Raw genomic sequence first — 26,946 nt, forward strand, 5'->3', positions numbered from 1 at the left:
GGTAGAGATGATGGTGAAGTACAGGAGATGATGAGTTGATGGTGCAGTGCAGATAGGATGAAGATGTAAAGATGAGAGGTTTTATGCCGAGGTATACCCAGCAAAATAAATTGGAAGTAGTGCAATGTAGACTAGTTCTTTCACGGCATGTTTTTATGCAGTTCAAACGGAGTCGTGAAAAAGGCACTCCATTCCTCACATTTAACCGCATTTGGATGCAATCCAAAGAATCACATCCATTTGTCACATTTTAACAACATCCGGAGGCAGTTCAACGGAGTCGTGAAAAAGTCACTCCAATTCCTCACAATTTAACAGCATCCGGATGCAGAGCAAACGGAGTCGTGAAAAAGGCACTCCGTTCACTACATTTTATTAGCAGTTGTTAGAGATCCCTACATGTACATAAATCAGTTTGTTCATCTCTACAGGCAGCGGAATACATTTCCAAAAAGAGATAATAGTGTTAACATTTCCAAACATTTGTTAATACAAACTAAATAATATTTAATTTGTGAACATTTTTCCGGTAACTCACGAGAAGAAAATTTCCCAATGGAGTGCTGTTGGAGTACATGTCGAAATCTTAACTGGTGATTTCATTTAGCAGATGAAGCAAAAGCACTTAAGTTTGGATTAAATGAAAAGCGGAGGAAACACACATGTTTGCGATTGAATTCAATAGAGCATTTTCATAATTTATGTTAATTTAATAAAGTTATTAATCTTTTTGTTTTACACAAATAATAAATGCATTTTATTTTGTTATTCAAAACACGTGCTCTGGACTGCCTCCTATTCTACCCCAAAGGGTCAGTTAAAATGCAATGCCAAAGGGTCAGTTAAAATGCGGTGCCAAAGGTTCAGTTAAAATGCAATGCCAAAGGGTCAGTTAAAATGCGGTGCAATGGAGTGCCCCTTTCCGGGGTCACTCCCTTGTAAAAATCATGAGTGAAAATGCATAATTTGATGCACTTCCAAATCACTTGTACATATCATTTAACTGCCTCTTTGGAGGCAAACTTTTCGCTGGGTAGATGATATTGTGCTGGAAAATAGAAGAAGTCTGATCATGGTAGCACAAAGAAGGTAGAGTAAATACTCCAACAAATACAACTCAACAACAACCACATAGGAATTCGTTTTTGTTTGTAATGTTAGTGTTACCGGTAAATGTAAACAAAACAACGAAATGTCTATAAATTATTGGAATTTATAAAACTAATATTTTTTCACATATGATTGAATATTTTGAAAAACATGAATGAAAAATCGTTCCATTTTCAATTTGAAAATATCTATATCATTCCACTAAATGGATAATTTTACGCAGAAAGTAGAATTCTTTCAAAAATCTTTGGAGTAGAAGCTGTTTCAAACTTTTGTTTTTGAAATTAAAGAAGCAAATGTTTATTAGGTCTTTAATTTTTTCAAATGTAACAAAATATCACACTTATTAACAAATATTGTACTGCTTCTATAAGCGGTGTTTGGGTAAAGTTTTGTGTCGTTTTGGACGTTCTTATGCTGAAAACAGATACAACGTTTGATTAAAGTTTTGCGTTGGGCGTCGAGAAAAAACAACAACAACAGGGCGAAGACGATACCAAAGTCCAGCGTTTATCTGTTTGTCGGCATATATTTCAAATGAATTTGAATTTTTCGGCATCATGCCCAACAGTGTAAAAACGGCCAAAACGACAAAAAACTTTACCCAAACGTTGTATGTGTTTCCAGCTTTACACTGTTGGACATGATGCCGAAAAATTCAAATTCATTTGCAATATATGCCGACAAACAGATAAACGCTGGACTTTGGTATCGTCGTCGCCCTGTTGTTGTTGTTTTTTCTCGACGCCCAACGCAAAACTTTAATCAAACGTTGTATCTGTTTTCAGCATACGAACGTCCAAAACGACACAAAACTTTACCCAAACACCGCTTATAGAAGCAGCCAGCAAACATATCAACCATGGTACAATAAAGTAGAGGTAAGCCAGGTATGAAAATCGCTAAAAATACCACCCTGCAGCCATGGCTTAAAACGTCAAATGGCATGGTACAATAATAATGGTAGATGTATCTGCATAGCTAGCCCGTTTTACAAAAACATATGGAACCCACAACTTTACTGTTCATATGTGAAAAGTACACAAATATAATAAAATATAAAAATTACTTTAGTTAGGATCCAGTATATTCTTGCTAGAAAAGTGTTCAAAAACTAGCAAAAGTTGTTCCCAAACTAATGACAGTGAAAACAATTTAATTCTCTTATTTTCTACTTGACAAGTTTGGCTGATCTAACATCGTGATTACTGGCATCCGGTTTGCAGATAAATTTCAGCTAGAATTTTTACAAAAGTTGTAAAAGTTGTTGTATTTGACAAATCGTTCTTTCGTAAGTTTTACTATTAAAAAATCAAAAATTTTATTTTGCCACGTGAATATAAATTATTTTGTCCTTGTTTTAAATTTTAAGATATAGTGTTCATCTACGATGCATCTATCTTTATTATTGCATAATGTCAAAAACAGTAAAAAATTCAACCCAGCTTTTGGCAGATTAGGCCATAAAAAGAAAAAAATTTAATCAGCTGTTCGCTGTGGTCTACCTTTACTTTATTCTACCATGGTATAAACGCTGGACTTTGGTTTCGACGTCGCCCTGTTGTTGTTTTTTTTTTCTCAACGCCCAACACAAACGTTGGATGTGTTTTCAGCTTTAAACCTAAACTATCCAACACTGGTTCATGCACGTGTAAACACGACCATTACAGTACGTTGCAATACAGACGCCATACGCAATGCCCTTTTATTTGAACAGTTTTCACTTGTTCTCCATTTCTTATTCGTAAAAATTTCACTGTTCCTCTTTTATGCTTATTCTAAACAACAAACCATATGAACAAATACTCATCGGCCACACAAAAGCACCAAAAACATACAATTAATTGAGAATATTTATAAATGGAAACGAACAGATAACGCAATAAAACGAAAGCAAAGAAAATGTGTTGTAGCAGAGTGTGAAGGCGTTGATATTGTTGATATTGTTGGTTGATATTCGTTTCTCTATTCACGAGCTTATATAAAAAGAATTGTAGAATTAAAGCGTGTAAGAATAAAAGAAATATTTTTCGAAGAATTTTGTATGAACGTTGGTGATTTTTATAGATACAATACAATACAATTCGTGGTGCAAGATGAATGGAATTATAGAACAACAAACGGAGGGGTTGCCTTCGGTGGAAATGGCTGAACCATTGCATATTCAACGTTTGGAGGCAGCATTAGATATGCGTCCATTTATGCAGCAGGCACGTGAGATTCTTTCGAGGCCCCTTACTAGTCCGGAAGAGTCGGAGGCAGACGATACGCCCGGGGAAGATTCTTATGACGATGAAAGTGCAATGGGTAGCAGCCGTAAGAAAAAGTCGAAGAAATTGGGCACCAAACAAGGTGAGTTGCACGGAGGAGAATGGGTTTTACATTTTTCTAATTGGAAAGTGGGCAAAATTGCAGCTTTTTAAATGACAAAGTAATTGGAGTGGTTTCAAAAAGCAATTCCTACCTTCATTTCACAGTTTTTTTTTGGACGGGCAATAAAATAGAGATCCCATATCAATGAGCTGCAATAGAATTAGGTTGTACAGCCGACTGAGGCAATATGTATGGGTAACATTGTAATGCTCTGGATGTCTTGATCCCACCTACCTGGCGTTGGACCTGCACCTGTTCACAAATGAACGTGTTAAATTCACGGCCAAAACCCGGCTACCTACAAAACTTTTAATTTCTAAGAAGATTTTACACGGTAGCTGTTTTTGGACATTGAATGTCTTAAATATCCAGGCGAAGGCCCGCCAGCTAAATCAACTTTTAAACCGAGATTTAACCACGTAGCCGCCGTTGTTGGATCCCGCCTATAGGTCAAAGTATTAAATCTCCGCCGAAGGTTGGCCACCGACAAAACCTTTTAATTTTTGAAAAAAGATTTAGCCGAAGTCTCTACAATGATACCCTTATTGCCTTTGCAAGCTGTAAAATTTGAGAACAAAATCATAGGTACTTAGGGACTTTGAAGACACATACATATCTCTGGACATATGGGCTGGTAAATATTTCATCATGATCCGCATCTCATCTATAAAGACTTCCTTACTATCGTCCATAATGATTCCCTTTAGCTCCTCTGTAGATAATCTCTTCAGCTCGTCTATAAAAATTCCCTTCAGCACGTCTATAAAGATCCCTTTTAGATCATCTATAATGACTCTCTTCAGCTCGTCTGTAAATACTCCCTTCAGCTCGTCTATAAAGACTCCCTTCAGATCGTCTATAAAGACTCTTCATCTCTTCTATAAAGAATGGAGGCTCTCTTTAGCTCGTCTATAAAGTCTGCCTTCAGTCCATCTATAAATACTCCCTTCAACCCGTCTATAAATACTTCTTCAGCTCGTCTACAAAGTCTCCCTTCAGCTCGTCTATAAAGACTCACTCCAGCTCGTCTATAAAGAGTCCCTTCAGTTCGTCTGTAAATACTTCTTCAAATCGTCTATAAAGACTCCTTTCAGCTCTCTTGTAAAGACTCCCTCAGCTCGTCTATAAAGACTAGCTCGTCTATTATGAAGCCCTTAAGCTCATCAACACAAACCCTCCCAATTGTTCATTAAGCCTCCCTTCAGCCTCTTATAATGCATCTTCTTCTTTCTTTTCAGAACGTCAAGCCGTCAAAGCTTCTTTGTACAACTTCAGTGAGCTAACGGCCGATCGGGAATGGTTATATGATGTCATTATGAGTGATACCGATACTGAGACCGATATAAGTGATGAAGATGATTATGTCAAGGAAATGTTGAGAACTCATATGAAGCAACAAAAGTTGCGGGAAAACTATTACAAAAAACCCACGGTGAGTTTGCCACTTAATTCCTAAAATGATTTACAGTTCTAACCCTTCCCCTTGCTTTTTTTCAGAATACTCAATATGCCTATTATGGAAGTGGTCTGCTCTCCAATCATGATATGTTCACAGAACATCAACAATCCATTGTGGGTGTAAGGAAACGTAAACGTCGCACCAAGAAAGAGAAACCCATTAAAATTGCTCCACTACCAAAATTACCCAAAATGCCGAAAATACGTAAACCTCGTAAATCGAAACATAAACTGCTGCAAGATCCACAACATAGCTCAAAGGAGTCGAGTGATAAACTACAACAACCCTCTGTAGGTCTGGGTAATACTTTCAACGAAGAAGATGACGATGTTGATGTCCAGTCGGATGTTGAAACTTCCATGACATTTGATTCTCGCGATATGTCTAGCTTGTCTGCTTTCACACCCGGTTATTCGGGTAGAGGCCGAAGACGTAAGAGTCAACTAGGCTTACCGCGTACCCCAGAAGCCTTGGCGGCAAGACGTAGAAGAGTTTGGCAATTAATGGCCAAAAAGGAATTGGGTAGATGTCAACGTGCCCGTAGCAATAATCACAAAGAAATGGTACAAAATTGTAAACGGGCGGCCACAATGTGTATGAAAGTGGTACGACAAAGGGCTATGCTTTCACAAAAGGTAATGAAAGAAACTGTGTGGCGTGCCAAACGCCTGACACGTGAAATGTTATCCTACTGGAAACGTTATGAACGTGTGGAAAGAGATACACGTCGTCGCATGGAAAAGGAGGCAGAGGAACAACGTAAAATGGATGTCGAACTAATTGAGGTTAAACGCCAGCAAAGGAAGCTGAATTTCTTGATAACACAAACTGAACTTTATGCGCATTTTATGTCCAAAAAATTGGGGCAAGGTACTGAGGCTGAACAGTTACGTATACTCAATCAATTGGATGAGGAGGCAAATCCACGCCTGGCTGCCTACGATGATTACGATGCTGAACAAATGAAACAATTGGCCCAACAACATGCCGAGGAGGCGTTTGCCAATGATCAAAATAAGGCCAAGAAATTTGATGTTAGTATAAAAAAGGAAACGGCGGGTCATAGTGATTATATTAAAGAGGAAGATAAACCACAATCACTGCTGACGGAAAAGACCCAGGCCGATTTGCCACAACCGTCAATATTCCGGGGCTCCCTGAAGGCATATCAGATAAAAGGTAAGTAAATAAATTAAATTTAGAGGCTTCTTTTAATGTATTTTCTGTATTTCTTTCTAGGTATGACCTGGCTGGCCAACATTTATGATCAAGGCATCAGTGGCATTTTGGCTGATGAAATGGGTTTGGGCAAAACCGTGCAATCCATAGCTTTTCTTTGCCACATTGCCGAACACTATGGTGTTTGGGGTCCATTTTTGATTATCTCTCCCGCCTCTACGCTACACAATTGGCAACAGGAATTGGAACGTTTTGCCCCTGATTTTAATGTTGTTCCCTATTGGGGTTCACCAAATGAACGCAAAATTCTACGACAATTTTGGGAACAAAAAGATCTACACACCCGTGATGCCAGCTTTCATGTGGTCATAACCTCCTATCAACTCATAGTATCGGATTACAAGTATTTCAATCGTATCAAGTGGCAATATATGGTTCTGGATGAGGCGCAAGCCATTAAGAGTGCTTCGTCAATGCGTTGGAAACTGTTGCTGGGTTTTAATTGTCGCAATCGCCTCCTCCTCAGTGGTACACCAATACAAAATAGTATGGCCGAACTATGGGCGCTGCTGCATTTCATTATGCCCACCCTCTTCGATTCCCATGATGAATTTAATGAATGGTTCTCCAAGGATATTGAATCACATGCTGAAAATAAGACTGGCATTGATGAGAAACAAATTTCGCGTCTACATATGATTTTAAAACCTTTCATGTTGCGACGTATCAAAAAGGATGTTGAAAATGAGCTTTCCGATAAAATAGAAATTATGGTCTATTGCCCACTGACCATACGACAAAAACTTTTGTATATGGCTTTGAAACAAAAAATACGCATTGAAGATCTTTTGAATTTAACACGTGGAGGTGGTGGCACAACGGGGGATGGAAGTCATCATATCGATCGTAATTTTACATCGAATCTTATGAATCTCGTTATGCAATTTCGAAAAGTTTGTAATCATCCGGAATTGTTTGAGCGACGTGATGCCAAAAGTCCATTTGTTATGAAATGCCAAGAATATGTTCTGCCACGTCTAGTGTTCGATGATGGTCTTCTCTATCGCTCACTGCCAAGTCAAAGGCATTTATTATACAATCGGTGAGTATAAGACTGGTTGAAGGGAGTGAATAGCTAAAGGGTTTCTTTATAGAAGAGGTGAAGGGAGTCTTAAGCTTAAGAGAGTCTTTATAGACAGGCTGAAGGGAGTTTTTATAGACGAGCTGAAGGGAGTCTTTATAGACGAGCTGAATGGAGTCTTTATAGACGAGCTGAATGGAGTCTTTATAGACGAGCTGAAGGGAGTCTTTATAGACGAGCTGAAGGGAGTCTTTATAGACGAGCTGAAGGGAGTCTTTATAGACGAGCTGAAGGGAGTCTTTATAGACGAGCTGAAGGGAGTCTCTATAGACGAGCTGAAGGGAGTCTTTATAGACGAGCTGAAGGGAGTCTTTATAGACGAGCTGAAGGGAGTCTTTATAGACGAGCTGAAGGGAGTCTTTATAGACGAGCTGAAGGGAGTCTTTATAGACGAGCTGAAGGGAGTCTTTATAGACGAGCTGAAGGGAGTCTTTATAGACGAGCTGAAGGGAGTCTTTATAGACGAGCTGAAGGGAGTCTTTATAGACGAGCTGAAGGGAGTCTTTATAGACGAGCTGAAGGGAGTCTCTATAGACGAGCTGAAGGGAGTCTTTATAGACGAGCTGAAGGAAGTTTTTATAGACGAGCTGAAGGGAGTCTTTATAGACGAGCTGAAGGGAGTCTTTATAGACGAGCTGAAGGGAGTCTTTATAGACGAGCTAAAGGGAGTCTTTATAGACGAGCTGAAGGGAGTCTTTATAGACGAGCTGAAGGGAGTCTTTATAGACGAGCTGAAGGGAGTCTTTATAGACGAGCTGAAGGGAGTCTTTATAGACGAGCTGAAGGGAGTCTTTATAGACGAGCTGAAGGGAGTCTTTATAGACGAGCTGAAGGGAGTCTTTATAGACGAGCTGAAGGGAGTCTTTATAGACGAGCTGAAGGGAGTCTTTATAGACGAGCTGAAGGGAGTCTTTATAGACGAGCCGAAGGGAGTCTTTATAGACGAGCTGAAGGGAGTCTTTATAGACGAGCCGAAGGGAGTCTTTATAGACGAGCCGAAGGGAGTCTTTATAGACGAGCCGAAGGGAGTCTTTATAGACGAGCCGAAGGGAGTCTTTATAGACGAGCCGAAGGGAGTCTTTATAGACGAGCCGAAGGGAGTCTTTATAGACGAGCCGAAGGGAGTCTTTATAGACGAGCCGAAGGGAGTCTTTATAGACGAGCCGAAGGGAGTCTTTATAGACGAGCCGAAGGGAGTCTTTATAGACGAGCCGAAGGGAGTCTTTATAGACGAGCCGAAGGGAGTCTTTATAGACGAGCTGAAGGGAGTCTTTATAGACGAGCTGAAGGGTGTCTTTTTAGACGAGCTGAAAGGAGTCTTTATAGACGAGCTGAAGGGAGTCTTTATAGACGAGCTGAAGGGAGTCTTTATAGACGAGCTGAAGGGAGTCTTTATAGACGAGCTGAAGGGAGTCTTTATAGACGAGCTGAAGGGAGTCTTTATAGACGAGCTGAAGGGAGTCTTTATAGACGAGCTGAAGGGAGTCTTTAGGGACGAGCTGAAGGGAGTCTTTAGGGACGACAAGTATGGAGTCATCTGAAGGGAGTCTATATAGACGACCTGATGGAAGTCTTTATAGACGACCAGAAGGCAGTCTTTATAGTTGGCCAGAGGGGAGTCTTTTTTATTATAGACGAGCTGGATGGAGTCTGTATAGACGAGCTTAAGGAAGTCTTTATAGATGAACTGAAGGGAGTCATTATAGACCAAGGGAGTCTGAACTTAAGCAAATGAAGGGAATCTTTAAAGACGAGCAAACATTTGGTGTAATGACGGGAGTTTTATCTATCCAATTCTTATATACAATTGTTCCACAAACATCCCAGAAGGGCCAATGCTTACTAATTGTATTATTCTTCTCTCCTTTTCAGTTTTTCCATATTCAAAGCAGATTACTCACATCATTCCTTATTCCACGAACCATCATCATCATCAACACCACCCTCCAAAACTCAAAAGAAATCCCATGAGAATTATGTCCGTTACATAGATTTAAATGTTGCCAACGAAGGCTGTTTTAGTTTCACAAGGCTCTGTGATATATCACCCAAAGATTTGGAAGATACAACCATAAATGGTTTGATAACTCTGCTGCAGCATTATCGACGTAAAGTAATTTATCAACAACTACTGGCCTATCGTAGAGAATGGTGGACGGCAGATTATAAAGCAACAAGATTCCAGTTACTAGAACCAACAGTGGAGAATCCATTAAATAAAAACTTTTTAATGGAGACAAGTGTTATTAGGCAGCTACTATTTACAGGATTGGTAAGAACATTGACAATTTTTGTAGCACATCCTATAACCCAATAAATAATAATGTAACTCCTCTTCCTCTAGACCTCCAAAGAAAGTTCAGTCTATGCCTTTGGTGATTACAAAACCTGTAACATGCAAGAGACCATTGAACATCGGGTTATACGTAGCAAATATAAACAAAATATTGAAGAAGCTGAAATAAAAAATGAAATGCTTGATGAGGCTGAATCGGAATTGATTATGAATACAGCTGGTGGTTCATCGAATAATACCAAGAAACTTTCCAAAGAACCTTTACGGCTATTGCCTGAATTTGAACATAAACACCGTTTACCTCAATACTATCAATGTGAACCATTGGAAATGCCTCGCTTCTTATATGGTCTTAATCAGAAAGTTAATACCTATAATCGTCATTTATAGTAAGTATTTAGTATTTTTATGTTTCAATTAGATAATGATTTTAATTTTTTATTTTTAGCTGTGAAAGTCGTGCTGCTGCTTGGTCTCATATACGCCATTTGCATTGTGAAAACCCGGAGGGCTTAGAAGTGGTAAACACTGGCATGGACATACTAACACCCAAATTTGGTTGGTCCTCCATTATAATACCCGATAAGGAGACACTTATTTCGGATGCTGGTAAATTATCGGTATTGGATAGTTTATTGACTCGTCTCAAGGCTGAAGGTCATCGTGTACTGATTTATTCCCAAATGACCAAAATGATTGATTTGCTGGAGGTAAGAAGAAAATACATTTAATTTATACGACTACATAAAACTTGAAGGGGTCGTTATAGACGAACTTATAGGAGCTTTTTATTGACTTCATATACATATTGAAGGAACCTTTGTAGGCGACTTGAAGGCGTCTTCGTGGAGGACTTGAAGGGTGTCTTTATAGAAGATTTTAAGGCCGTCTTTATAGACGATTTGAAGGGCGTCTTTATAGACAACTTCAAGGGCGTCTTCGTAGACGACTTGAAGAGTGTCTTTGTAGTCGACATGAAGGGCGTTTTTTAGACGACTTAATTCACGTTGTCAATGACGACTTGAAGATCGCCTTTATAGACGACTTAAAGAGCATCTTTATAGACGACTTGATGAGCCTCTTTATAGACGACTTGAAGCGCGTCTTTACAGTATTAATGTCTATCGTCTATCGTGTTTTTATACCCTCAGCATTTATGCTAACGAGGGTATATACACTTTCATACAGGCAAAATGTGCCTCATCGAAATAATGGTTTTAGACCCCAAATATGTTTGGACGAAATCCGTTTCAGACAATTTGGAGTTGATTTAGCCATGTCCGTCCGTCTGTCTGACTGGAGCGCACGATAACTCTCGAACGGATCAACCGATTCGGTCCAAAATTTGGTTTTCGTAATATCTTGTCCAAACATATTTTAAGTTCGAAGATGGGTTATATAGGTCCACTCCTAATATATCTACCAGATATAGATCAGGTTCGAATATGGACTATATTTTTCCACTCCTTCGGGTACCTCCCACACAAAATTTCGGATAAGTTCACTTTAAGACCTCTAATCACTTTGATTTTTTTTTGAAGCAACTTGCATTCGCTGCCTCAATTACGACGGTAAAAGTTTTTCAGGGGCAAGTCCATAGTTCTTGAGAAAACAGCCCGAAAGGTGTAAAAAACCGCACGACAACTCTCGAACTGATCAACCGATTTGGTCCAAAATTTGGCCTGCGTCATATTTTGTACAAACATAGGTTCAGTTTGAAGATAGGTAATACCGATCCACAACTTCTGGTACTTCCCCCCAATATTTAAAGAATGTCATTAAAATGGTATGCACGAAATATCTTGAACGGAGCAACCAATTTGGATATCCCAATATTTTGTCCAAATTTCTCCTTATGTTTTCCGTGGACAAGTCCATGCTTCCTGGAATACTGGTGCATTATTTGACGCTGTATCCTCCTTCGATTTTTCTGCTATGTACTCCTCGAATAGTGTTGATGTTCAGTGGGAATGCCTTGATGGATGTCTCAATCGAGTTCTTCAGTTGTTTCCCGTTAGGAAGAGGAGATTGTTCTTGAACACGCGCAATGCTTGGTATTCGTCTCCTGAGATTTCGTATCACAATTCTATAAGGGATTTAGCTTTCAGACAATATCTTAGTACTAAAAGCAGTATTGATTGGAGGAGTTTTTGTAAAGCTAGAAATAAGGCTAAATCTGTTGTACGAAAAGCTAAGATAAATGCCCATTCATCACTGTTTGAAGGTCAACGCAGTACCAAGGAATTGTGGAGTTTGCTTAAATCCAATGGATTTTCCACTGATAAATCCTACACGTATAGTGGTAGCGTGGATGAGTTGAATGCAAGGTTTGCGAGTAATCAACTTGATTCATATTTTTCTTTCGATAATTTTCAGGAAGTTGGTGAAGATGGTTTTTCTTTTCATTGTGTGGATGTTTCGGATCTAGAGAGGGCTTTCTCTTCTATAAAGTCAAATGCAGCTGGTTTGGATGGCTATACTCTTAAGTATTTAAAAATTGTTTTTCCTTTGATTTCTCGTCATTTTCTTACCTTGGTGAATACTATTTTAACAACGTCGGTATTTCCTGTTGCCTGGAAGTTGGCTAAATTAGTCCCTGTGAAAAAGAAAAATGTTATTGGTTCTGTTCAAGAGTTTCGTCCAATTTCTATCTTGCCCATTTGCTCCAAGATTGTGGAACATGTCTTAAAATATCAAATTACAACTTATCTAGAGAGAAATAATATGCTTGATGATGCCCAGTGTGGATTCAGGAAGAACAGAAGCACTGCCTCGCTTTTGTTAGGTCTGACGGATTCGGTGAAAGTCAGTTTTGGCAATACAAAACTTAGTGTCTTGGTGTCCCTTGACTTGGAGAAGGCATTTGATAGGGTGCATCATGCGAAGTTGATACATAAATTACATTCATTGTATGGATTCTCCCGAAGTGCTTGCTGCTTAATGTCTTCTTATCTTGCTGACAGAAAGCAACTTGTATGTGTTGGGGGTGCATTGAGCTCTATTCTTCCTGTTAGAAGTGGTGTGCCGCAAGGTTCCGTTTTAGGGCCACTTCTCTTTATTATTTTTCTTAATGATCTTTTCCCTGAATTAAGTTTTTGGTGTCAACCTTTCGCCTTTGCGGATGACGTACAGCTACTTTTCAAAGGTGATAGTCGTTTCATTTCTGTTCTTCAGTCCAAGATTGATAATGCTATGGAGACATTGAGGGGGTGGATGATAAATAGTTCTCTAAGTGTAAATCCATCGAAGACAAAAGCTATATTTTTTGCGACTTTCACGAACATTGGAGTATCTGTTAGATACAATAATACGGACATTGATTTTGTTTCCGAGTTGTTGTGTCTGGGAGTGTTGCTTGATGACAAACTTAGTTTTTGTTGTCATATAAATATGGTTGTGTCCCAACTTAATTCCTCTCTTCGGAGTCTCTATGCTACTGATTTAGCTTTGCCGCTTTTCATTAGGAAACGCCTGGCTCATGCCTTGGTTTTACCTATTTTTCTTTACTGCCTTGAAGTGTACTCTGGGTCAACTTTGGGTAATCTTCGCTTGATTCAGTTGGCAGTAAACAAGGTTATTCGTTTTGTATATAAGTTGAATCGTAGTGTTCATATCACACCTTACGTGATGGACTTCTTTGGTTGTTCCTTCCATGCATTTGTGGACACTCGTCTTATGCTTAGTTTTTTTAAAACCATTAAGCATCAGTGCCCTCTATTTCTGGTAAATAATTTCGTTTTTTGCTCTTCAATTCGCCGCCTTCAACTTGAGATTCCCACAGTTCACCATCTCATGGATATTTCGTTTATGGTACGTGTTGCTCGGCTGTACAACTCCTTGCCGAATGATTTGAAAGACTTTAGCATTACCCCGACTTCGTTCTCAAAACGTCTTGTTAGACACTTTGTGAGACAACCAATGTTTGTCTAGTAGAGTACAATACATTCTGTGCGCTATTGCCTTGTGGCAGGAACGTAATTTTCTTTTTATAGTAAATATTTATAAAAATGAATTTATGTGAATTTATATAATTAATTAGTAGCTAGTGATCTCAATTTTGCTTACTATATTTAATATTAATAGGCATGTTTTAATGCCATATTTCGGAGTAGTGACATATCTGCGCTTTGTATAATGTATTACATTTATTGGCCATATGGCTTTGTTTTACATGTAAGGATTCAATTTAAATAACTAAATAGGATTATTTCATATGCACACTGAGTAGTGATAACATACAAATATGTAATATTATGTAATTCATTTTAATTGGCCTGATGGCTTGAATTATTGTAAAGTTGATTAATAAATAAATAAATAAAAGTTATACGATGACCAACTGAAATGACTAGTGGTCGCGATATATATCGAAAATATATGACTCCCAAAATAAGATCCACTTCCATAATGGACTATGTCGGTCAATTCCTTTAAGTACCTCCTCCGCAATCCTTTTGAACTTTAATCCTAATCCACATTTTTGTGCGTATGAAATATTTTTTTGGAATAAAGTGTTTCAAATTAAACTGGCTGAGGGTACATCTCTGTCGGCTAAGCCGACTGATACTTTTTTACTTGTTATAGATTAATTGAAGGGCGTCTTTATAGACCACTTTATAAACGATTCGAAGAACCCCTTAACAGATTACTGAAACCGACTTATAGGACGGTTGAAAGGACGAAGGACTTCTTGTTTCACTCTAAGGAAATTCAATTTCTTTTTCCTGACGTGGTTGACGGTATGTTCTAGTTAAGTTCTCGAGTGATATGTGTGGGGACTGTAGTTCTGCTATTGTACTTATGATGGGAGGAGACTTTCCATCTATGCAAATGGCTGCATCAATGGGTTATAACCACATAGCTACTGGAATTAGTTGAGTTGGTTTGGCAGGGCATGTGAAAGGGTGCAATGTGTCGTGCAGGTCTGTTACGCATGCTGGATTAATGTTTTGCAAGGTGTTATCTATCCTTGGTATATAGGAATTGAACCTGCTGTACCATTCCGAATGTAGTTGACCCAAAACTACTCACTCCGGTTTGTAGTGGCAACTGCGATAGATTTGGAATGTACTCTACCATTCGGTTATTAGGATTATTTTTACGGGCTGTTACAGTTCTCAGGGCAACGTTCTGACAGGTTTTAAAGTTATTCCCTTGCGTTAGACTTATATTCTCGGACCATACTGGTGCCGCATACCGTATCGCACTTGATATGTGGATTGTGTTATATGTGGTGAACAAGGTTTTTTTATGCGCATCCCGAGTGCTGTCGGCCAGGGACTTAAGAATCTTGTTACTACATTTCAGCTTGTCGCAGATATAGCTGTGACATGCGCGGACGACGAGAACTGTAGAATGTGACCCCTAGAATTTTGGACTGGCGTCCATACATGTCATTGATTATCCAACGTTTCAAACTCGGCCTGAGGGTTGTCAGCTCGATGTCCTCAAACAGCGTAGAGTGCTTGACAGTATCAAAGGCTTTTGATAAGTCAAGCGCCACCATCACAGTTCTATCACACGGCTTGCTCTGGTTGAGTCATCGACGATAATGTGTGGTGATAGCGTGAAGCGCTGTTGTCGTACTGTGCTGCTTACGGAACCCATGCTGATGATCGAAACTGGATAGCTGTTTCTGAGGCTGGGGAGGAGTAACGCCTCAAGGGTCCTTGAAGCGAAATCGGCCTGTATCATTCACCTTTGATGACATTCTTGGCTTCAGTAGCGGGGTCACCCTGCCCAGACTTCGGCTAGCGACAGTTTGAGAAACGTTGGTGATATTCTCGATTCCCACCTCATCCAGTTGTTTCAGCATTACCTTCGAGATTCCATCAGGGCCCAGCGCTTTGGATGATTTACCGTTCCTGGTGGTATTCGCAACTTCATCCATTGTAAATTGTGTTGGTCTATCCTCGACAGGAATACACCAAATCCCGGCGTGCTCGAAAAACAGTATATTAAAATAACTTGCGTACCACTTCGGATCGGTCAGCGTAACGTCGGCAAACGTGATTGACGTCCTATGTTAGGTTAGGTTAGGTTCAGGATGCGCAACTGCCATGTTGGCAGCTACTCCACTCGGAGACCTTGAGGTCCATTGTGATCATCCAAATTATTGAATTATGTGTGTTGTAGAGGTGAAAGATGTTGTAGTGATGTGTGATTTGGGCTATTTGATTGTAGATGATGGATATGGCCATGTGTGTTGATGTTGATTGGGTTGTAGATGGTGATGATGTGTAACTGATGGCTATATGGTGATTTGTGCATTCAGGTGATGACTGTGCAAAGAGATATGTTATATATCTGTAGATGATGATGCGTGGCTATTTAGATGATGATAGTGTGTGTGAAGATATTGGTGGTGTGGAAGACAAGTGATGTGGTGCCTGTTGTGGGTAGAGCTATGTGGTGCTGTGTGACTGTGGGTGATGATATATGTCTGTTGATGTGATGTGCTGTGTGGGAGGAAGATGATTAGGTTGGAAAGGTTGGACAGGAAGGGAAGCGGAAGTTGGTATGACAAGAGAGAAGAGTAAGAATAATTAGAATAATAAGTGACTGTATTGGAGAAGTCAGGTTATTTGACGTTGATTGACGTCCTATCCTCCTTCTTTACAGGGTTCGAGAGTGACTTAATCCTTGCCCACAATTCACTTATTCCGGCTCCAATGTTACAATTCTTCAGATGGTTTAGCCACTTGTTCCGGTTATGCTCATCGACCAACCTGTTAACTTCCAGTGTCAGTGCTCCCTGACTCTGGGGTCACTGGGGTTGGCACGACGAAACTCACCACGATCATTTGCTAATTCCGTCGCCTATGCTGGAAAATGGAAGACAATTATGGGGAGATGGTCTGATCTAAGAGAAACAACGAGTTGCTATTCATTTGTCAGACCAGGTGACACGATGGTTATGTATGGTGGACTGTGACACTCTCCGCTAATTCTGGTAGGGGCGTCCTCATTGACCGTACAAAACGTTCAATCTATCAATCATGTTCAGCCAGCGCTGTACCCCTCTGGTCGTTTCCGACCACTATTTCCTCGATCTTATCGCAGTTCATTGCAATTAAATTGCAAAAAGGATGCATTTTGAGGGATTGGAAGAGCAACAGCTGGTGTGTTAAGTGTGGACTTTGGGTGGACATGTCTAATCAGTGTGCCATGGTCTTGGTGTCTAGAGCCTTCAAAAAATATTTCAAACCTGTTGTGCCAAGTTTTTACCATGGGCTTAGAAATGCTATTTGGACAAAGGACTCTGGATAGTTAGGATTTGGAGATAACCACCTCTACCTTATTGGATGTGAAGGATAAGGGTTGCAGTTATCGCTTGCGATTCTTGCATCTTAACTGTTTCCTAGAACATTTTGTCACCCCTTTCTGGCGCAAGAGGGTAGTATTCTAACTTACAGCTACCGCAGTTTCACAGAATGTAAAAGGTAGCAGCGGAGCTCTGACGATAAAGATATCCGGCAATTCAAACTTCTCTTTATGGGAAGAGTGAATACCATTCAGTGTTTTAGAATCCCATATCGCGTCACTTGTGTTGAACTCCCCATGTACACTTTTGTTATCCCCTTGCAGTAAACGAAATATGCTTGAGCGAGTGGAGGTTTCTTTATCAGGGATTACAGGCTTTTGTGGAAGACTTAATATTTTGTAAAAATTACATCCAATATCATTGTTCATGTCGTAAACGGCGTGGCTGGGAATTTAGGTTAGGTTTAAGGATGCGCAGCTACAATTCATCATAACTGCTTCGCTCGGATACCTTTTGGTCCATTGTGTTCATCCTGAAAATATATAAGAGATTGGAAATAGAAAGATTCACAGCAGGAGAAAAGAGTTTATAGAGTAGGGAGATTGATACATAGAAGAAAGGGGAGGAAAGGAAAATAATTTTGTTAATATATATAATGTTCGACATCATATTAGAATAAGAGAGTCAGATTTCGGTTGTGTTCGCATAGTTTTCCCATAGCCATTTACAAGCTTTGGTAAAGTTGACAATAATCACCGGATCGATTGAGGAGAGACCAGTGAAAGTAGGGATTTCGTAATCACCCAGTAGTCTCCGCCTCATGCTTCTCACAGAATCTGCAAAAATCGACATTGGTTCCATCGCACTTACTGTTTCTGGATCTGACGCGACAGTGGCCGGTGATCACCCCTATAGCAATTCTGATCTCAGGTTTACTGAGTGAGAGTAAGGATGAAGTTCTACGTCTCGATATAGTTGGCCAGATTAGTTTCGCTATCCTACATTTGGGTGTGACAGACCAAATTTGACCAGCTTTATCAGAGAAAAAGCTCGTGAGCTTACCAATAAAATGGTTTGGTTTCCTCCAATATTACAATGTCCGGGCACCCAACAGGATACAATTGGATTTTGAATGTTCTCAAGTTGATGTCTACATTTGCTAACGATCTCAGACTTTATTGTGTATGACCTAAGTGCATTTAGCCTGATGATGTCGTAATCATCTTCGTACCGACCCTATCAAAATCTTGTAATATTCCATTCCAGGAGCCGTGGTAGAGGTGACAGCACACCCCCTGGGGTGTACCCCTGTTCACAGACTTCCTGATAGAACTCATCCCTAAATGCGAGTTGATAATTCTGCTCTCCAGCATCCTATCAATCCATTCAATAAGGAGACAGGAGATACCCATGTAAGATAGGGAATCATTTATTGACTCGAGTTTGACATTGTTGAACGCCCCTTCGATGTCTAGGAACGATGCTAGTGTAAAATTCGAGGCATAGATGTTCTTTTCGATGTGGCCCACTACGTCATGTAGTGCCGTTTGATAGATTTGCTCTTAATAAACGCATGGCTGGGAATTTAGTGGCGGATATTTTAATTTTCACAGAAAAACTGTACCAAATAAGCTATTTAGAAGTCATTAACCCTATCAGATGTGCCATCTAATTTTAATAATTCATTCCTTTTTATCTTTGTAGGAATACATGTGGCATCGTAAACATCGTTATATGCGTTTAGATGGTTCGAGTAAAATCTCAGCTCGACGAGATATGGTAGCTGATTTTCAATCTCGTCAGGATATTTTCGTATTTCTGTTATCCACAAGAGCTGGAGGTTTGGGTATAAATCTAACAGCTGCTGATACGGTAAGTACAGAATTTGCTATTAAAAAGGGTGTTATATTGGCGAACTGTCGCTCTATTTACATAACGGTATTTTATCAAGATAATTTTAAGAACCTATCTAAAACCATCCCTTTCGAAATCTTTCTCACACTTTGTGGCATTGAATGATGGTATAAAATCATCAAAATGAAAAAAATCTTTTAAAAAATAACATCTACCAAACATTCTAAAAATACTAATCGAATGGCTTGTTTTTTGAGATATTGTGGCAAGCGAAACAAATGACTTCTGTGTTTTTGTTGTTGTTGTTTTTGACTCAACATTGATTTCAAATAACTATAACATGAAACAACGGAAATTTGCCAATCCATTGGTCACAGAAAGCAAATACGAAAAAACAAACATAAAAAAAAATCCATAAAAACAGTAATCATGAGAATCAACAGCAGCAGCAAACAATGAAATATTGAAAGTCAAATTCGAAACAAAACGTACAATTACTAAAAACACACAAAAATTATTTTTTTTAAGAGGCAGAACCACATATGAATGAATGCATCTTTACTACAAGTTTTTTTTAGAACTACACATATGAGGGTCGAAAGATCATTAGCGTCGTCTTAAAACATCCACAGTTTTTGTTGCGAAGTCTACAAATAGGTGGCCGCCTCAAACTATGGTCTATTATTGTCTATGGTCGATTTGGCCTGGGTGACGTAGGGGATGGAAGATACCAAGCAACGGTCCTGACCGGTTTTAACATGGCAAAGCCCAGGATTTATCTTGGTCCCTCTTTCATCCCAAGTGGACACTGACATCCCCGTGGTGTCACCTGGGGAACTGCCTTTAACACCCGTTAAAGGTAGTGAGCTAACATGTGCCGCGCGTTCACCCATAAGAACGTTAAAAACTTGGGTTTGGGCGTCGGGTTAGTAACCCTCCCCTAGAAAAAACAGCCTACTATGAAAAAACGAAAGAAAAGAAAAACAAACCCCTCTAAAGTTGACGAACCCCGCAAACGTTTTAAGGACCATGATCTGCGAATCTGCACCTGGAATGTTCGCACTCTTAATAGAGAAGGTGCAGTCTTCGCATTGGCAGACGTACTTGAAAATTACAAGACCGATATTACTGTCATACAGGAAATACGATGGATTGGGAAAGGCGTCACAACAACACCTAAAGGTTGTGGATTCGTAGTTAGTCGGAGACTAAAACATCTGGTATCCAGCTTCACCCCAGTGAATGAAAGACTTGCTGCAATTCGAATAAAAGCTAAATTTTTCAACATCAGCTTTATTTGCGCTCATGCTCCCACTGAAGAAAAGGACGAACATACCAAAGATATATTTTACGAGCGCTTAGAAGAAACATATGACTGCTGCCCTGCCCATGACATTAAAATCATTCTAGGCGATTTTAATGCCAAAATTGGAAAGGAGAATATCTTTGGCCCAACAGTCGGGAAATTCAGTCTCCACAGTGAAACATCTGACAATGGTATGAGGCTGATAGACTTTGCCGCTGCAAGAAACATGGTAGTTAGCAGTACCAGATTTAATCATCTCGATATTCATAAGGGCACCTGGCTGTCTCCAGATCAGAAAACAAGAAACCAAATTGATCATGTTGTGATAGATGGAAGACATTCATCGAGCGTGTTGGATGTACGATCGTTCCGAGGCGCAAACATTGATTCGGACCATTACCTTGTTGCAGCAAAGGTACGCACCCGCTTAAACGTAGCAAACAAAGTACGAACAGACACAACACGAAAGTTAGACATCGGTAGCACTCCTCATCCCGATAACATATCAGCGCAATGGCAAAGCATTGCCCACTCTATGCAAACAGCCGCAAAATCCATACGTGGATACCAGAGACCTCCACCAAGGAATCATGGTATGATGAGGAGTGTAGTGCTGCCACCGAAGAGAAAAATGCGGCATATAGGGCTACTTTACAATCCGTAGCAACGCGTAGCGCACGAGAGAGATACAGGGAGAAAAGGAGAGAGGAGAAACGTCTTTTCCGCAGGAGAGAGATGGAAAAGCGGGAGTGTGAAAAAATCGAGATGTACAGGAGCCAGAATGAAGTCCGAAAATTCTACCAAAGAGTCAAGCATCAAACTGATGGCTTTGGTACAGGCACATCCTCCTGTAATTTGGTAACTGATACAGATAGTGTACTCTGTTGGTATCCAATAGCAGCGAAGACGACGAAGATACCACAGTCCCAATCCCAGAAGATGGTATTGAATGTATACCGCCCAACCACGATGAGGTAAAGACAGCAATAAATCGGCTGAAGAATAATAAGGCAGCAGGGGCCGATGGCTTACCAGCCGAGCTGTTCAAAACCGGAGGCGACACGCTGATAAGGTGTATTCATCAGCTAGTTAGCACCATCTGGCAGGAAGAACGAGTACCCGACGATTGGAACCTGAGTATCCTGTGCCCCGTCCACAAGAAGGGAGATAAGACTGTATGCTCTAACTATAGGGGCATAAGTCTACTCCCTATTGCCTACAAGATCGTGTCAGGGATATTGTGCGAACGACTAAAGCCTATGGTCAACGAGATAATTGGACCATACCAATGCGGCTTTAGACCTGGCAAGTCCACCATTGACCAGATATTTACCCTGCGGCAAATCCTGGAGAAGACCCAAGAGATGCAGATCGACACCTACCACCTTTCTGTCGATTATAAAGCAGCCTTCGACAGCCCGCGGCGTTCAAAAGTTATTCCAAGCCATGTCTGAATTTGGTATCCCCGCAAAACTCATCCGGCTTTGTAAAATAACTTTAACTGACACGAGGTGCTCAGTTAAAATAGGAAAGAACCTCTCCGAAGAGTTTGGTACCAAAAGAGGTTTCAGACAAGGAGACAGCCTTTCGTGTGACCTCTTCAACATCCTGCTAGAAAAGGTTATACGAGAGGCAAACGTCAAAAGAAGTGGCACAATCTACACCAATAGTCACATGTTACTTGCTTATGCTGATGATATAGACATCATGTGCCGATCAGTAAAAGAAGTAACTGATACCTTTATAAAGGTCGAAGGAGAATCTGCTAAAGTGGGTCTGGCGGTAAACGGTGAGAAGACCAAGTTGATGGTGTCGACGCGCAATGCATCCATTGAGCTCGGACCGACTGTGGATGTTGGTTCCTATAATATTGAGGTAGTAAAAGACTTCGTCTACCTCGGCACCTCCGTAAACACAACAAACGACATCAGTTGTGAAATAAAAAGAAGAATTGTATTGGCCAACAGATGCTACTTTGGTTTAAGTAAGCAGTTTAAAAACAAAGCCACATCTCGTCAAACAAAAATAACGCTCTACAAAACACTGATACTACCCGTGCTGATGTATGGCTCCGAAGCCTGGGTACTTGCGCAAGCAGACATGGCAGTGCTTGGTGTGTTTGAGAGAAAAATTCTTCGAAAGATCTACGGACCAATCTGCGTTGACGGTGAATATCGACGTCGCATGAACCACGAGCTGTATCTGCTATACAACGACATCAGTATAGATAAACGTATCGAGATGCAGCGATTGCGTTGGCTAGGCCATATCATAAGAATGAGCGATGATGAACCCGCTAAAAAGGCGTATGAATACATGCCACATGGCGGTGCACGCAGAATTGGCAGGCCAAGGAATAGATGGCGCAAACAAGTGGATGGTGAGATGAAAAGGCGCGGTATTCCAGAGTGCGAAGCAACAAATAGAGAGGAATGGAGATCTCTTCTTAGTTCGGCCTATAGAACAAATGTTCTGTAATGGGCCAGCTAAGTAAGTAAGTAAGGTCGATTTGGCCTAAAGAATCTACCGTCGAAACATTTTTCTTCCAGTCCTCTGTAAACCCCATTTCAGACTCATTAAATTTTTTTGGACTCGTCTAAAGTCGTCTATAGGGACGGACACCTTCTTAGTTGGCAATGAAAGTTTTCTTTCAGTGGTTGTTGGAAAGTTGCCATGATGTTGAATGGTCTTATTATAACCAATTTTAAAGCTACCAAAATTTACCCTCCAACCCTCGTGTGTGTTTCGTTTTTCTCTTTGCCTCCTTAGAACACACAAATCAGAACATACATCATTGATTCGAGTTAATGTAACCGCAAGAAAATACAATGTCGCCAAACTTGTGAACATAATTGATACGACAAAATTAGGCGGAGAGGGCAGAAGTTCGATATGCGAACTTCTTCTTCCTCGTCTACTTGGCTACAAACATGAGAAACAAACCATCAACAAACAAACATGTAGAGTGTTGAAGCCAAAATCTCAGGGCAAAGTACCATTGCCAGCCATTCTTTCGAAGATAAAACATATTTTAAGACGGTTATTTCCTACTCAGTTCTTGTTGTTTTTGTTGTCTGTAAACAACAACAAATCAAAGAGCTTTAAATTATACCACAACGAAAAAAAGATGTGCAGTCAAAAGAAACAAACCGAACGACCATATCAATACGGCTTTAGTCTTAAATAAGAGGCTTTTTTCCTCGTGTCCCGTCCATAACAGACTGTCGTCCTCTCTCCTTGGTCTGGATGTTTGTGGCTCATTGGTTTGTTGGTGGCATTTAAGTAGGGGAAAAAGGCTTTGATTTATAGACTGTGAGGATGACAAAGAAATTTAACATGTTTTCTGGCTTTCGTCGGGTCGGCTAGGGATACTACTTATGGATGGATATTGTGGTGGAATTGTTTTATTTCTTATTGTTGTTGTTGTTGCTGTTTTTTGCTTCCTTAACATTGGAAACCGATTATGGGAATATTTGTGAAAAATTCTTTTTTTCGTTGTTCGGAGGATTGTGATTGCCGAAGAAAATTTGAAAATTTCGCCAGACTTGTAAATAGCTGGAATATTGAAAATTTTCGAAATAAATTTGGCTAAAATCCCATGACTTATGTGTGTGGGAAAATCAAGGAAGAATTGTTAAAGGTGTTAGAATATTTGCTAAGGAATATTCTCAGGATAAAGATAAAAATGTGCCTCATATAAATGATGGTTTTAGACCTTAAGTACGTTTGAACGAAATCCGTTTCAAACAATTTTAAGTCGATTTAACCCTTTCCGTCTGCCTGTATGGCTTGTGCACACGGATCAACTTTCATCCTTGCAATATATTCTCCAAACTTAGATCAAGTTCGAATATGGGCTACATATCCAGTGACCAATATTTTCGTATGAACACTCTGAACACACGGGCTGAAAAGTTTCAATCCCAAAAGAGAACATTTTTTATTTAATATTTTGATAATACCATGTTGTTGCTACAGCATAGTTTTGATGTTGTGTTGGCACCCGCTGGACGAAACGCTTTTTGTTCCGGGTCAATCAGGTCCATACTGTTGTCCTGTTTGTCACCGTCTCATCCCCTATTGGTTGGTGTCGGTGAGATGCAACGGGTGCCGTGAGTGGGTACATTTTAGGAATTGTTCAGGCTTGAGGGAATATAGCGGTAGTGATTTTCTTGTTTCGGCCTGCGCCAACTTGATCATCAGTGAGTCTTCGGTGTCGTCATTAGATTCCGAACCTCTCTCGCAATTCCCCCTACAGCTGTACTGTCTAACACCGCGTATTGCTGTTCCAGTTCCTGACAATGTTACATTCCTGCAGTTAAACTCCGATGATCTTCGTGGCAACAACAATTAGATCGTGAATGAGTCGAAAAGTTAATGGTCGCAGCGATTCGGAAACCGAAGCTGAACGTTCTTCGCTTGGATCATTCGAGAAGTGGGAGTGGTGGACTGCAATTGCAATCCTATTGCACCAGTCTGTCCAGTACAGACCTATCTCGCTTAAGATCGACTCTAGTGACCCATACTTGGAGTGTATGGAGGTAGCGGTAAAGTGTACAACCGCCGAGTTAGAACTGCTAAATGTGTATATCCCCCGATTTATAGCTGTGTCCCTTGTTATTCGCCCGACATCAGGCCACTGTTGGATGGTGATAACCAGTTTGTCCTAGAAGATTTTAATGCCTAACATGAGCTATCGCATTCAACCCAAGGATATGACCAGACGGGCTGGCTGAGAAAATAGATAGCTCCACATTATGCACAGCTAACGAGGACAGTCCAGGATTAGAGGAGACTATTATAGTTCCCCTGAAATATCCATTTTGTCATCTGGTCTGATGAATGGCGTGTCTTGGTATTCCGTCATTTACTTTGGATTGGACCATCTCCCCATCATCAATAGATCAGTCGAATTCATTACCTCTGAACGCCGTACTTTCCTTAACAAAGGGAAACCCAACGGCAAGCATTCAGAGCATTCCCAATCAACTCTTGAGAGAACTGTCCAATGTTTCTGATGTTCAGGAAGCCGAGAGGAATTTTCGAGACAGCATTACACCTACAGTCGTGCGCGGAAGCAGCATAATAGCACAACAGCACTACACGCCATTTTCACACATATTTGTCGAGGTCTCAACCAGAACAGACAGTGCCACAGCATTGGACCTGACTAAAGCTTTTGATATGGACAGCCTTGCTAAGCTGTTCAAGGATGTCAAGAATGCTACCCTTCGGACTTGTATTGTCATAAGTGAAATTCAGAAACAAGAAGTCAAGTAGAGTGAAGCAGGAAGTTTTCCAAGGAGGGGTGATATCTCCAGAACTGCTCAACCTCTATCTTCCTGCACTTTCACCCCCTCCGGACTGCATTGAGGATGATTGTACGCTCGTGGTGTAAAATCCCACCGACGCACACTGGTCGAAACCACTGATCTAGCGGCGCGAAAGTCAAAAAATCGAACTATAAAATTGCGAAATATTTTCCATTGTATCGATTGCAGGCACTTTGCAGACAAAGATTTTGTTTTTCATTTTTGTTGTTGTAAATATTCACTCAGTTATTCACTATCAAATACAAGAGTTTTTGTTGCATCAGACTTTAAAAAATTGTTGCAAAAAAATTAACTTCATATTTGTTTAAATGTTAAATAAATTCGTAATGAAAATGGACAATGTATATTTTTAATTAATAGCAGAGGGTGTGATTTAAATTATAAAAATTAGTTTGGGGTCTGGAGGTACTTAGTTATATAGCAATAAATTTTCAAAAAATTCAATTTTTTAGTGCTTTTATGGGTTGTACGCGCTTGTTCATTAGAGTGCATCTTGTAAACTTGGCCGAACTTAGGTCCGATTATTTTTTGGGGAATGAAATTGGACTCTCTGGATACTGAATAACCACATTCAGGCTGCAAATATTTGCAAATCTTTTGATGACTGCACTTTTAAAATAAGGGATTTTGCATGAAATTCATACAAATTTAGCTGTACATTTGTATGGGAGCTAAATCAAAATATGGACCTGTCTTGAAAAATGTTTGCAAGGAGGAGTTCTACCCCCGGAGACACTATAATACCATCTTATAGCTAAATATGTTATTAAATATGGGATAACAAGTAAAAATTTAACGAATCGGGGGTACCATAAAAGGGGCTACATCGAAACATAAATCAGTATTGAAAATGTTTTGTTTGCAAAATTACAGCCAAGTTGGTTTAAAAATGTAGTCATTATATTCAAAATAGCTTAAATTGGAAGGTACGGTTACATTGGGGCTATATCAAAACGTGCACCTATGTTCATAATTTTTGGTGGAAATATTTTGTGACCACTAGGAACCCTAAGTACCAAATTACAGCTAATTTGCTACGAAATTGTGGCTTAAATCCTCAAAATACCGAAAATCGGAAGGTACCGTTATATGGGGGCTATACCAAAACATTAGCCGATATTGTTCATATTTGGCCCATTATTACCCACAAGTACAAGCTGAGTTTGTGCAAAATTTCAGTGGCGTATCTCAATTCGTTTGCAAGTTATGATTTCGCGCCGCTAGATCAGTGCTTTCGACCACCGTGTGATGTAAGTAAATGAGAACTAGAGTTGTGCCAAAGGAACTATATGGAACTATCTCGTTCACTTCGCAGTTCCAATGGCCCACATTTTTTCTGTGAACAAACTGCATATACTTCCTATCATACTAGTACAAGGAACTAGGAACTAGATTACCCAACTCTAATGAGAACGCTGAAACAGCTGTTTGAGCCGGGAGTCGAGTATCTCACCAAAGGTCTCAACCTTTCGCTAGCCACCCGCATCGTTCTCGAAGTCTGGAAAACGGGCAGGGTGGTCCAGCTATTGAAGTCAGGCAAGGATGCCAGCAAAGGTGAATCGTACAGACTGATCTTGCTTTTGTTGCCCGTAGCAACGACTCTTGAGACTTTACCTCTTCCTAGCGTCAGA

The 26,946-nt window shown here is 40.1% G+C and overlaps 1 protein-coding gene across 1 annotated transcript in view; it reads left to right on the plus strand.

Moving 5' to 3' along the window:
* The first annotated feature begins 2,879 nt into the window (after window positions 1-2,879).
* Ino80 (chromatin-remodeling ATPase INO80) overlaps window positions 2,880-26,946 on the plus strand; it is a 252,596-nt gene continuing 228,529 nt past the window's right edge. The window contains exons 1-9 of the mRNA XM_073982434.1: window positions 2,880-3,118; window positions 3,178-3,462; window positions 4,722-4,915; window positions 4,981-6,121; window positions 6,182-7,223; window positions 9,135-9,534; window positions 9,607-9,947; window positions 10,007-10,268; window positions 18,527-18,694. Coding sequence (XP_073838535.1) covers window positions 3,207-3,462; window positions 4,722-4,915; window positions 4,981-6,121; window positions 6,182-7,223; window positions 9,135-9,534; window positions 9,607-9,947; window positions 10,007-10,268; window positions 18,527-18,694 — 3,804 coding nt within the window. The 5' untranslated portion in view covers window positions 2,880-3,118; window positions 3,178-3,206. The remainder of the gene's footprint in view (window positions 3,119-3,177; window positions 3,463-4,721; window positions 4,916-4,980; window positions 6,122-6,181; window positions 7,224-9,134; window positions 9,535-9,606; window positions 9,948-10,006; window positions 10,269-18,526; window positions 18,695-26,946) is intronic.

This window comes from Musca autumnalis, unplaced genomic scaffold, assembly GCF_047663935.1.
Source record: "Musca autumnalis isolate F117 unplaced genomic scaffold, ASM4766393v1 scaffold_1, whole genome shotgun sequence".
NCBI classification, from domain to species: Eukaryota; Metazoa; Arthropoda; class Insecta; order Diptera; family Muscidae; genus Musca; species Musca autumnalis.